The sequence below is a fragment of the Crinia signifera genome, chromosome 1, assembly GCF_055691185.1.
Source record: "Crinia signifera chromosome 1, ASM5569118v1, whole genome shotgun sequence".
In the NCBI taxonomy this organism is placed as follows: domain Eukaryota; kingdom Metazoa; phylum Chordata; class Amphibia; order Anura; family Myobatrachidae; genus Crinia; species Crinia signifera.
The window spans coordinates 155,087,676-155,102,305 of NC_139217.1; the positions used below are offsets into that span (position 1 = coordinate 155,087,676).

The window sequence follows — 14,630 nt, forward strand, 5'->3', positions numbered from 1 at the left end:
TCTGTGTAACATATCAATGCTGCTCTAGCCAGACTATTAAACTCGGCTACTGTTTAGATGTTAACAATCCAGAAAGTAACCGGTCACTATTTCTCATGTCGGGGAGTCTCCCTGTTATTTTTTTATTGTTTTTTATTTATTTGGTTTAAGGGGACCGGTAATGGCTAGCTAACAGTTTGGGCACAATTCTATATTATACTTATTGTTGAGCCACAGTGTATTGGATGAATTTTACAGAAAGCTATGTAGTCCTAGTTGTTCGTTTAGACCCTTAGGTGTCAAGGTATCTAATCTGTAAATCCACCGTGTCTCCAATTGCATTAATTTTCTACCCCGATCCCCTCCTCTGATTAGCGGTGGGATGTGGTCTATGATGATATATCTCAAAGTCGCCAGTGGGTGGTTGGCTCTGGCGAAGTGGCGAACCAAATAAATAAAAAACAATAAAAAAATAACAGGGAGACTCCCCGACATGAGATATAGTGACCGGTTACTTTCTGGATTGTTAACATCTAAACAGTAGCCGAGTTTAATAGTCTGGCTAGAGCAGCATTGATATGTTACACAGAAAATGAATTAACATTTAGTATAAGTATCACGAATACTGTTTCTTTAATGCACTTTATTAGATTATGAGTTCACCCGCTGAAATGTTTTTCACACTGTTTATCACTTGATTGTAGTTATTATGATTTACACGCATCACTGATCTTGGAACGACAGCGGGCACATGATCTTTTTTTAGTAAGTTTTAAACGCAATTCTCAACCCCTTTTTTTTCTGACACTTCTCATTTCAACTTTATTGACATGAACGTTCACAGAGGACGCGTTACCTAGACAACACGCCTCCCTGACAGTGACGTCATTCAGATGCGCCAACAATGGGCGTTTTCACATGGCGGCTGTCGTTGCACAGAACACTGATAGAACTCTACATATAGAGGTGAGTGTACACGGTGTATGTATGTAAGCTGTTTTGAAAAAAGCCACAATAAAGTGGCTGAAACGTCAACCTTTAACTGGGCTACGCATTGTATTATTTGATCCAAGACCTCAGTGCCGCCCATCCAAAAGATTATATTTAGTGGTGTCATCTGGACACCTCGCAGCTTCGGCACGGGGCACGTTACAGCCAGCAAGGAGCTGAGTGCCGGTATCCATTCGTTTCATTATATATATATATATATATATATATATATGTAAACATTCCTAGCCTGGCTAACTTTTCCTCGTAGTCCAATGCCTTTAAACCCTTAATCAGTTTGGTTGCCCTTCTGTGGACCCTCTCCAGTTCCTTAATATCTTTTTTAAGGTGAGGTGCCCAAAACTGGACACTGAGTTCCAGGTGGTGCCTTACTATTGAGCAGCGTAATGGCTGAATAGACCATGTAGTGAGTTAAACATGATAAGCTGGGTGTGTACCTTGGGAAGCATGTGACATCAAGGAGCCTATAGGATTGTTGGGAATGGCCTGTTAGCTGGAGATATTAGCTCAGGAAAGGGAGGAGTCTGCCTCTTTTTCCTGAGAAAGTTTAACGCCCTCCCTTCCCTGTTACTGGTGGGTAGTGGTCTTAATCGCGTTAGCTGATAGGCGTGAAAGAACGGCTTGTTGATAGATTTTGAGATGTTCCTTAAGTTATGTTTGCAGCGTATTTGGTTTTGTTTCGCTGCGCTCGCCTCTCATTGGCTTAGGCCTTCGCTGGATCACCCGTTCGGGGACAGCGAGCCCACCCGGATGGGTGGGTAGTCAATGCAGTTGGTGGGGTGGATACCGCTTTCTGAGTTAGGCCAAATAATGTATGCTAGTTTGGGGTGGAGTTTAGATCATAGCCGTTCTTTCTGGCCACCATTAAACAATTTAATTAATTCATCAAAAACTAAAATTAGCTTAATTCTTAAATAAATTCAGCTAACAATTTCTGCCAAACCTAAGTCTCCGTGTCTTTTTATTTCTGATGTAAAGTGATAAGATATAAGTTGTCATCATACACATGCTAGAGGTCACACATCTGCTATTACAATGTTTAGACTTATACAGGGGTAATCTCACCATGTCATCCCGAGCTTCTATACCTCTTTTTATGCAGGCAAGGATCCGGTTTGCTTTTGCTGCTGCTACTTGACAGTGAGTAATAAAGCTATGTTTATTGTCTATTTGTACTGCTAATGCTGGCCATACACTAGACCAGTGGTTCCCAAACTGTGTGCCGTGGCACCCAGGCATACCTTGGATTGTTTCCCCAAATAGGATGTGTTTGACATCTCCTCTGACCCTGTAATTTGCTCCTAAAATCTGGAAGACAATATTCTGTAATTGACTATTTTTGATTAAAACAATTTAAATGTCTTTTGTCTATTTTTGGGGGTTTGTGAACAAATTACTAATTGTCATTTGTTCCCACACAGTACCAGACTTTCAGTCCAACCAACCAACTAGTTGGGTGAAAGTTGGTCTAGTGTATGCCAGCATAAGTCTTTCTCCCCTAGTGATTAACCAAACTCTACCCCATTTAGTTTATATGTATTGCACTGGTTTCTGTTCCTGAAGTGCATGCCTTACATTTGTCTACATTTAATTTTCCATTTATCAGCCCAAGTCTCTAGTTGAATACCCTCTAAAGTGTTGACATCCTGTCGGATTTTATAACCTTTTTATATAAAATAAACCAAGCTAGGCACCAATACATGCGTCTTCCTCATGTTAAGTTTTAACAAAAATTGTTATCTCACAATTGAGAGCTGACAATGGAATGGGCCTGTATTTTCATAGGTGATATGAATGAACACCCAATTATATCCATTCTCAAATTATGTGTATACAGTATTTTCAGTGCTTAATGATATGCCTTTGCTGCTTTCACAATAGGGCATTGACCTTGCAACATATTCCTGAATGCAGAAAAGTGACTTGTTATATAGTGCTTGTTACTCAATTACTCAGCTGCTTAACTGTTTCATGATACTGCAAGGGGAGAGAGAGAGAGAAGCATCTTATATCATTTTAAAGTGTTTAATGGTACAAAATCTGTATTCTTAGGGCCCATACACACTTGCCGATTTTCAGCTGAAAATCTCTCAAAACTGCTGTTTTGAGAGATTTTCAGCTTAAAGTCTGCAAGTGTGTACAGGCCAGCGATGCCCAACTAGCGATGATGCGCGCTCCTGCATCATCGCTAGTAAAGTGGGCCGTCTAGCGATATTGGCTCATATTTGAGCCATCATCACTAGGTGTGTACGCCAGCCAGGCTGAAAGATGAGAGTCTTTCAGCCCAGCTGACAGTGACCACCCGCTCTGCGCTCCCCCCGCCCCCCCTCTCATACTCACCACCACTGCTGTCTGTCCTCACAGCGCACAGGCCAGCAATGTACATATTATTGGCACCACTGCCCACCAGGGTTTAAAGTAAGCCAGAACGGTACGGAACACGTCGGTTCCATTTTGGAGGCGGAACAGTTCCTCCTCCGTCTGCATTGCTAAAGGTGACAGCCGGGCAGAACGGTGGGAAACCCGGATCTCTCAGAGCAGGTCATCCATCCGTGGCGCAGCCATTTCAAATGATGCGCCGACTCGTGAGCCTATCGGAGCTCGCGGGACGGCAACAAATGAGGAGCTGCCAGGCTGCGAGCACCGATTGGCTCATGAGTCAGCGAGTCATTTGAAATAGCCGCACCACGGACCTGCTCTGAGACATCTATGTTTCTTACCGCTCTGCCCTGCTGTCTCCTTTCCCACACAGTGCAGAGCACCGGGCACATTACCCCTGGCACTGAGAATGTAATACCTTGCAATGAGCATGTATCTAAGCAGCACTTATGTGGCATAATATGTAATGGGCATTACCATGTTTGGCATATTGTATAATAGGCATTAATGTGTGTGGCATAATGTGTAATTGGCATTACTATGTGCATAATCCCCTGTCAACAAGCCATGCCCTAAATTATTTAGTTTTTTTTTTGCACTGTGGGGCATCATTTGAATTGAGGGTGGTATTATGTGGCCCACATTATTCTTTTCATGGGTGTGTGAGAGAGGCCATAAATGTAAAGCATGCAGGGGGGCGCCGAACACCCTAGCACCCACCCTGGCTGTGCCATAATGGCGGGAAAGTGAGTTCCACCACCTCACCAGGACCACTTTAAGCACTGCTGCGCACCAATATATAGTAGTAAAAGTCAGTAATGTAAACATTGCATTCGCAGGCCAGAAATGTACTGTATAGGTTACCACGCCACTGCCCCCCAATGTATATTTTGTTATGGCGGTAACATACTTTGCTGGCGCAGGTGAACGGATTTCTCCCTCCATGCACGGCGGCAAATGAAATCGGAGCTGTGCACATGGGCGGGATTTTACCCAGTCGGAGCAGAGTGAGGTGGCGTTTACCTGTTCGCTGGGCTCTTAATATACACAGCCCAGAGATCAGTTCTGAATCAGGCCCAAATAACAGAAATGCACAGAATAAAATGGCCCCTGCTCCCACCCTTGAAATTCAAACCCCGCCCATTATGTAAATAGCCTTTTATATGAAAGATTTTCAGCAAAGTCTTTTGCCTCCTGAAAATCTCTTGCTCTTGGGGAAAATAGCACAGTGTGTACGCACTACTTTGATGAGAGATCTATCTTGCAGAGATTTTGGCAAAGTCTTTTGAAATGAAAATCTTCTAGTGTGTATGGGCCTTTAAAATACATTTGAATGTAAAACTGTATAGTCATATATACAGCTTTACATTTAAAGCTGTATTCATATATGTGAAAGTACTGTTTGCGTTTTGAGATCTGTTACCATAAGGTAACATTGCTGGAGACTTTGCAAATGGCTGTTTTCAGTTGAATTATGATAATTACATAAGTACGTGGCATGCTGTGTAATGTTTAGTATACAAACTTGCATTTCTAAGAATTGAATCGGACCCTTTGAAGGGAAGAAAATATAATTATGTTCCTTTTTGTTTTCTACAATGTGTCCAACTTTGTAGGGTTTTGATCCCTTTTTAAGTTGAATGAAACAACTTGTGTTTTCTCTTTTTTCTTTTTTTTAAATAAGGACTTCGACATAAAATAATGGAATAGAAATGGCCTTTAACCAACAAACTAGCTTTGGATTGTTTTAATGTTTTGCAGTATAATAGCGTCTTGTGTTTTTAAAGGTAAAAATTTGTTTAATGTGTTTGTTCTATTGCAAATGATTGATTTTTAGTCCTTGCAGGACAATTAACTATTTGAATTCTTTTGTACATCTAAAGTGCTTTGTTAAAAAACCACCTGTCCTTCCTTTTTAACAGAGCCTTTTCTTGTTCATAAACCTTTCCATCAGTATAGAATAATAAGTGGGGCCCACGTTTCTTTACATAATTGATCAATTGATCTTCAGATCAGGCAACGTACTTTCTATACACACGGCTTCATCCGTCCTGACATCACAACTTGGTGAGCTCATACAGTACATGTGCCTGCCCACTTGCGCTGTCAATCACCACCAGCTACTTGTACATATGTTCAAGCAAATTCACGATATATAGACCAGCGTTTCCCCACAATACACAAGTTTCGAAAGTTTAGCAAATTTACCCCTTCAAACAGGTTCATGTCATGGCTGTATGTGTTTAGGGTGGGGTCCATCAACACCAAAAATGCAGTCAAACCTCAGAAAATGTAGTTTACAGAGTTGGACCACATTACACATATGCACCAAGCTTTGGATGTATGTCCCATTTTGTAGGCGTGCAAAATGGGACATACATCCAAAGCTTGGTGCATATGTGTGTTTGTATAGAAAGTACGTTGCCTGATCTGAAGATCAATTGATCTGCAGATATATCTACCAGTGTGTTCTGCTTCAATGCTTGAAAACGTATAATTAAAGCTCTAGGCTACCCCTGTTTTGTTTGCATCTGCTAAATTAATGGGCCAGATGATTTCCCCCTAATTTGTCTTGGTGTCTGGGGTATGGTAATTGGATTGTAAAATTCAATAAGTAAGGGACTAATCCTGAAAAAGGTTCTCCAATACTGTACATTTATGTACAGAAATTACTCAAATGTATTCTAAAAATGTAAATGCCATGTGTGTACACCTAACAAGTTTCAGATATGTGCGAGACAACTACTTGATATCTTTTCAAAACACACACACGTTTGTTTGATTTCAAGTCCACCAAACCTGTTAAAATAAGATTGTGTAGTAACTGCTGAGCACATTGCTTGTACAATAATTTTGACCCTTTGAGTACCAAGTGAATTTGTCAAAATAAGTGTAAAAATTGGTAAGCAAACATTTTTATTCATTGTAATGACCTGTAATGTTAACATTTTTATAGAGGAAATATAAACCTTTTATCTACACAACATTTTTTATTTCAATTTATATAACAAATGTGAGTGACCCTGGTATTTTTGGCGGATTTAAGGTGTAATCACATGTGGTCCAAAAAAAGAAAAGGCTTAACCATTAATCTGTTTTGAATTAGACAATCCTTTAGGCCAGAATTATTTTGGCATTCCTGTATTAGTTATGCTAATCTTAAATTAAAATCAGATGCTTGTTTCTCTTTGTTTCCGGGATGGTTTCCAAAAGTTTTTTAAGGCTACAGTCAATCAAAAATGAATTTGCCAAATTCAATTCAGAATAATTAATTGCAGCACTAATAAACTGCAAGTTTATGCTATGTACAGATAAGTGCACTCACAGGAGTGTCTCCAGAGGTGGGACTGCAGCAAGTCCAATATTCAAATAGGGAGGAATCTACACAGGCGACTCCCGGTCAAAAATGTCCAGGACTGAAAACTGATGGCCGATATTTGCGCCTGTTGTAAGATTGAATACCCCTCTATAGCTGTAAGTGCATTTGACAAGTGACCCACAAGCCAGAGTGTAGGAAGCACTGGAGACATGCTGTAATTACCATGCCGTTTGACCCTATGTCGAGGACACTTTGACCACATATCGCATATTTCAACAACTGGTCTACTTGTTTGACAAGCATTGGACTTGCCAAATTTACATAATATATTTACACAATATACCTGTAGTATTTTTCTGCAGCCAAATTCTATGTTTCTATCAAGTTAGGCTAGGTGTCTTACAGTTTTATTTCCCAGTAAGATATTTGTCCTCCCCAAACTGAACTTTAAGCTTATGCTCACTAAGATCACTCGGCACACAGCAACGCATCAGTGATGTGCGCTGAGCAATCTGGTAGGCCAGTGTTCTCCGGTGAGAACACTGGTGATCTGGTTGGATTTGTACCTCATACAGTATATATCTAGATGGGCGATAGCAGCGCACAGGGCCGTGCATCGTAGAGTCCCTACACGGAGTGATTTTGGATCAATGTCTAAGTGATAGTCAAATCCAGTCAGATCACTTAAGGTGGCCATACATCAGAAAGATATTGTACCCAATCATACAATCTCAGTTGATTGTAAGATGGATTGTATGCAGATTGTGTGCACATCTTGTATACACAATCATGCAGAAGATGGATTGTATGATGGATTGTGAGTAAATTGTGTGTCCAAAAACCACCAAGGACTGCCGGGGATTTCAAGGGAAATTGTACACAATCATGAGTGCAATCGATCTTAAGATTGATCTTTCTGATGTATGGCCAGCTTTAGAAAATTTGCCAAAATAGCTCCATGCGCAAGACCGTTCAATTCTTGCTTCTTACCTGTGTTCAAGTTTCCAAGTCCAATAAAAGGATGTCTAACTCTACAAATGGGGTTATTCTGGTTGATTCCCATGGCTGCGAATTCGCAGCCTTGCAAATCCACCAAACCCCGTGGATTAATGCTCACCCCCCCCCCCCCCACCCCCTCACAGCGTGGGTTCGCCCGCACAGGTTGCAAATGGATGGTTAGCATAAACATTCATTTGTATGCCTGCGAGTAAGCTCCCACATCTTTTGATGGTCAGCGACCATCGAAAGATGTGGAAGATATACGCATATAAAAGTGACTTTTAAGTCACTTACCTATGCGTGCACGCTGGCACGGATATGAGCGGGCAGCTGACATCCCGTGATGTCAGCTGCCAGCCTCCCCGCTCCCGCGTCACTGCCTCATTGCTATTAGAATGCCCAGCGTTCTCATGGGAACGCCCATGGAACGCTGGGCGGTCCCGTATGGTAATGGGGTAGCCCGGTGCCTCCCGCCCTTCTCCCCCACCCCCCTCACGCCATCATGGGTGCGTGCACCTGGCGAACCGAAATTTCGCCGAGGGTGCATGCACCCTATGTCTGCAAATGCACACAGACGCGCAACACCGAAGGAACTTGAATAACCCCCTATATCTTCTGAAAGGTTTGTGACTGAGGTATTATGTATATTTTAATTACAGACACAGTTTGGGTGGGGAAAGCGTGACTACTGTTAAGGTATATACATATATGGCGATTCTTCTAAACGATTTTGACTACATCGTCAAATTCGCTTAGTAGGTTTGCCTGAATTGCACCATGTGTGCACAGCAGGCAATAGCGATGTGCGGCGTCTCTATCGCCTGGCCAAATAGCCAGTGCAGGCAAGAATATCCTTGCTACACTGTGTATTTGGCCGTGGCTCCCAGTGCTGGCAGGATGTAGTTAGCAGTCTCTCTGATGGCTTAACTACATCTTCAACACACGGGGCTCAGTCGAAATCGCTGGGGCTGAGTCCTGTGTGTACACGGATTTAGTCTGAAGCATTATCAACCACCATTGTAAAAGTAGGCATGGTCATTTAGCATTTTGTGTGGTTAACAGTGAAGTTGCACATATCTCTCCAGCAGCCACTAGAGGAAACCAAACTTAGCTGTTCAAATGTAGCTCCATATGGCCAGGTCTGGCTGCTGGCCCCGGCATTTCACCTTGCACACACTGGGGTGGCGAGTTAAAATACTAAAAGTCACATGTTTGAGTGCTCATGGGGGATTTTTCACGGTGCCGCTGATAGTTCAGTTTAGCGCATAGTGGCTAAACCCAACCTTAACAAGAGCTATATGCTCAAAAAAAACACATAAATTACATATTGCCCCCGCAAACACTTGGTGTTTTAGGTGGGAGATCGGATGCGATATGACAGTTGAATATGGCCTTAGAATGAGGTGAAACAGTGGAGGTACAACTTTTTTTTTTCTTTCTTTTGATCACTAGCTGATGGCAAGCATGACCATTTACATTAACAAACTTTTTCTCTGTATGACCACTCTTGTGGTTATGTGGAAGCTTGGAGTAGCTGTGTGTTTCGCGTTCCGTGTTACCTGCGTGGACATTGGTCATACTCACAGAAGTTGTGGTGGCAACGTTTCTTTTTTAAACTATTCCTAATTAATAGGTGCATTATAATTATCTATAATCCACATATAGTGGTTAACTATGTGACTAATACCTTTTTTGTTTTTTTATTGTTATTTCACAGAGCAGATTTTCACCTGAGGTAAGGGAGAGGCTGGGTTAGGCATATTTCAACAGACCATTTTCAGTGTCACTAAGGACAATGCAAATGCATGCTTACAGTGAAGTCATTTTTTTTTCTTTTACACAGTTGTCCTGCTGTTTTTAGGTTGTAGACCATTATTTGCCCTCCTCCCTTCACATCTACTGGGCCAGGTATAAAATTATGTGTAGGGTGGCCAATCCCAGGATTTGGCCCCAAAATTGCTGTGATTTCAATGAGACGCTGCCCGGCTGTTCTCGACCCAGGCATGCGGCCTGCGTAGTGTTCCTTCTAGGAACCGGGGCAATCAGGGCGCCGCTGCACGGGGGGCATCGTCAAGGGGGCGGACGGGCCCGCTGTCGTCACTGTTCTGGGCGGTCCCGTGTCGCCTACGTCAGGAAAAGGGGCGGGCCCGGCTGCCGTCAGGAAAAGGGGCGGGCCCGGCCAGCGTTGTCATTGAAGGGGACAGTCCCGGCCGCACCGAAGGCTCTCCGCTGCCGGGGAAGCGCCTGGCACCGCTATATACTGCGGTGCCGGGCTTCCCCGATATTACGATAAGAGGAGGAGGCAGGCTGTTTTAGCGGGGCGCTGCCAGAGGGGCAGGGCGTATTTTGCCCTTGAAAAATCGGGCAGGGCGCAGCGCCCCGCTAAAACAGCCTAGCGGGAACACTACTGCGCAGAGTGTCCTCTTACTGTCATGCGCGTGTCCAAGATTTTGCCCGTGCTGCCCCCTTCTCTGGAATGAGCTTCCTCACTTTATTAGACTTTTCCAGACCTTGCAATGCTGTAAAGGTTCACTGAAAGCCCACCTGTTCATCAAAGCATACCCTCTGCATAACCTAGTACCAAGGCCACTCTCCCTACCGCTTGATGTCATGGCCATCCCTGCCATGCTCACTTCTTGCCTTTGGCCCACTTTGCCTGCACCTTATTTCCCTGTCTGTCTCCCCCTCCCTTTAGACTGTAAGCTCCTTGGAGCAGGGCCATCTTCCCTCCTGTTCTCACAGCCCTCTTCTTGCATTCCAATTACAGCTCTCTTATACCCTTTTCATAGTGCAAATTCCAGGAGAGACCTGGCATTTGCTGTCTGCAAACTCCGACACCGACCTGGCTTACAGCTGTGTCCGTGACTTCACATGGTGGTGGGTGGGATGGAGCACATGGATCTGACAGCTCTGCCTCCTTTCATACTTTGAATGGGACCCGGGTCACTCGACCCGAGTTACCCTTTCACACCGCATCATACTGGCCAGTATCCCGGGAAGATCCCAGGAGCAACCCTGGTACCTAGGGTTGAAATGCCTGGAAATGCTCCTGGTATTTTGGCCCGGGGCCCTTTCACACCAGTAGTACACCCTGGTTGTTCCCAGAGCCAACCCGAGAAAAAAGGCTGGTGAGAATGGGGTATTTCTCACCTAACATCTATACCCGCATCTCTTCTCACTTATGTTCATTTCTACCACTACCGACTTGCCCCTGGTAACATGCAAACAACTCCACTACTTCCCTACAGCTCGGCTATATTGTGTACTAAGAATTGTGCTGCTAACTGTTACCTGGGCTCTGTTTTTGTAATACAGTTACGGTTTAGTTTGTGTACCTGTACTGTTCTAATATGAGTTCTATGTATGGCACTGCGACCACTTGTGGCACCTTATAAATAAAATGTAGTAATAATAAAATGTAACCTATTTGCTATTGTGAAATATTATAGATGAAATACAAAGATATCGGGCTCACACACATTGTGCCAAGAAGGACTATTTTGTGGGACCTCAGCAATAGTGTGGGAGGATACCTCTGTATATATACATGTGTGAATTGCATACTGCATACATTTATATTTTGTGTGTGTGTGTGCATTAACTGAATTTGCTATTTGAGCACTGTTTGTATGGGTAACATTTCCCCAAAACTGCTGTATAGTAATATTTATTTTCTGATTTACAAAGCATAATGGTCTGAGTTTCTAATTTGCATATGAAGAAATACATATCACCCTGTTGGATTAAATGCTCTAGCTAAAGCGTGCAGAGTTTCCTGTATGTCTAAAACATTGTTAGACTTTTGTGACTTGTGTTCTAGAATACTGTACTTGCCAAGTACAAAGCTTCTAATGTGTCAGCAGTATGCTCCACCCTTACTTCCTATTTCACTTAGGAAATGTGCTATTTGAGGACTCCAATACAAACACTAACTTAAACATCTATAATATTTGCATCAAAGAAATTCAGTAATATTCTTTGTTTTAAATTAAGGAGCTGAAATAAAATTATATCTTTAGATTTGTTGTTCTGTTGTGAAAACAATGTAAAAAATTTAAGACATAGACAAGTATAACTTTAACACACACACACACACACACAGACAGACACACATAAACGTACCCAATCCACGTTACTCAGACTGAACAGCTCCTCTCCCATCACAGGGATTCCCACTGATCTCCATCACAGGGACTTTGCTCAGCCCTGATTGGCTATAGGCAGTTCCATGAAAATGCTTAAGGTGCCCACACACTAGAACGATTTTTGGGTCGATTGGACGATTTCCGATAAATCAGCCGATGTTTACCGATAATCGGTCAAAAATTGTCCGATTTTTGTTCTGATGCGCGCTCCCGTGGATCTTTAGCTGAATCTTCTGATCTTACGTGCTGCACAAAAGATCAGAAGATTTAACAAAAGAGCCATAGGAACGCACACGGGATCTTAAAAAAAATCTTTGATAAAGATGTGCGCTTGCTTGAAATCTTTTGTCCAGGACGGAAAAAAGATTTCAAGGCTAATTTATGCGCACATTTTACGGTCGCAGATCTTTCTGGTGTGGGCACCTTTAGAGCCAATCAGGCCTGAGCAGAGTCCCCGTAATGGAGGCCGTTTACCAAGGCTTAGCACCTGTTCTCTGACTTCTGTAGTGTCGCTGAAGCTGGGTACACACGTGACCAACACCTGTACAGATTGCCTGCTCAACATGTCGGTCAGGACACCAAGCTAGCAAATAGCTTAGTGTGCTATTCTGCGTAGGAAAATCGCATTGCGTACCGTCTATAGTGATGTGCGATGCAATGTCCATGTTAACTGCACAGGAGTGCTTATACAATGAAATATCGCATAGGATAGCATGGCACCAAATGCGATGCGATATTTCATTGTACAAGCACCCATGCCATGAGATGTGGGTGCTTACAATGAGATGTGATGGGTGCTTACAATTGTAAGCACCTGCACCTATGCCATTGTTTAGCGTCAACCCCAGTATCCACGCCACCCCGAAGAGTGGCGAGCGCAGCGGAACACGTTTTCTGACCTTTTCATGCCCCCACTATCCACGTCGACGTGGAGTTGATTTTAGATAGTTTGGCGAGCGCAGCGAGCCCCGCGGAATACATGTAAAGTAATCCGCGTCCCCTTGCGGGGCTCACCACGCTTCAGGCTCGCCACACTATCTAAAGTCAAGCCCGCACCGCCATGGATAGTGGGGGTATGAAAAGGTCGGAAGGAGCGTTCCGCTGCAACTCGCGGGGCTCGCCAAGCTTCGGGGTGACGTGAATAGTGGGGGTGGTGTGGATAGTGGTGGGGGGGGGTGGGGGGGGTAGGAAAAATGCCTCCTGTAGCTGTGGTTATGTCGTCTTGCCGCCTCTGGAGTTTTGACTGACAGGAGGGCGTGAAATCGCATTGCATCACACACATCTCACGGTAAAAACGTACCATGCGATGCAATTTCACTATGTTTGCGTACGTAAGAAATCTGGGCACCCTGCTAGGAAACCAGTACCGTTTTTTTCTACATACTATCATTTATTTAACTTTTTAATAGTCTTTGTTTACTCATTTTAACGTTATTTTATTTTTGGACACGCTTAAAATTGTATGACGTCCATTAATACATGTCATTTTGCATTTCAGTTGGTCCTCTAAGAATTGAGTTTTCCGTAGCGGTGGATCTGGAAGCCGATAGGAAGAGCAACCCAAATGTAGGTGAAGGTGGTCGGTACATGCCCAAGGACTGCAAGGCATTGCAGAAAGTAGCCCTTATTATACCGTTCAGAAATCGTGATGAACATCTGAAATATTGGTTACATTACCTGCACCCCATCCTACAAAGACAGCAACTTGACTATGGTGTTTATGTAATAAATCAGGTAAGTAGTTACCTTGTTTGTATGGAGGATGACATTCTACTCTGTCATAGGATAAACGTGATCAATAAAATATAATGATGCTTGCATACGAACAACAAAGACCAAAGAATTAGAATTCTTTGATAAATAAGACCGCATTCATTTTTTTTTAATGATATTTAAATACAAACCTCTTGTCTTCACAGATTTGTAAATAGATATGACTTCTGGACTTCTCTAAGGGGTAAATTTACTAAAGCTTCTTAAAAGGAAAAGAGGTGATGTTGCCCATAGCAACCAATGAGATTCTGTATATCATTTCTCTTTTGCATCCTAGAAAATGACAGACAGAACCTGGTTGTTATCGGCAACATCACCCCTTTTATTTTTAGTAGCTTAAGTAAATTTACCCCTAACTTTCAGAGACACTATTATATACGTGGGTTTTAAAAATTGCGACTGAAATATAGTTAAATTTCTTAAAAAAAAAAAAAAAAGATAGAATTTGTTCAAGTTAAAAATACTGATAATGATACCAATATAATAGATCAAAATACTGCTGGGCACTGTAGTTATCCATAACAATTTGCGACCACAGTAAATCGTTTATTTTTAGTATCTTCATATGTTAATCCTCAATGGGTCATTCCTGCCATTATCACATTTTTGCATTTACGTTTTGAAACCATGTACTAAGATGGGAGTTCTATTTCACATGGGATGTTGCTATGGGCAACCAATCCGTATATACTTATTTATTTAGCACCTTCTAGAAGATCATATCTGATTGCTTGCCCATTTATTTAGGAACATTTTCTTATATAGTGCACACACGTTCCACAGTGCTTTCTGAAATAGAACTCCTATCTTTGTAAAGTACAGTAGGTTGTATGCACATATTGCACACGTTTAGTTTGTTTTTCTTTGGGTCTCCCATTTCTAAAATCCAATTTTTGTTTTCGGAGATTGTGACACATTTGCATTCTGATGGTTTAGTGTACATGCACTTTGGCTGAACACAATTTTAGACAATATTTTGAATAATTTTGTGCATGAGACACTGTGCACCAGACGTATATTAAACATAT

At 42.5% G+C, this 14,630-nt stretch overlaps 1 protein-coding gene across 1 annotated transcript in view; it reads left to right on the forward strand.

The window, feature by feature from the left end:
* B4GALT1 (beta-1,4-galactosyltransferase 1) overlaps window positions 1-14,630 on the forward strand; it is an 87,655-nt gene that overhangs the window by 25,084 nt on the left and 47,941 nt on the right. Inside the window, exon 2 of the mRNA XM_083174904.1 lies at window positions 13,328-13,563. Within this exon, the coding sequence (XP_083031030.1) occupies window positions 13,328-13,563 (236 nt within the window). The remainder of the gene's footprint in view (window positions 1-13,327; window positions 13,564-14,630) is intronic.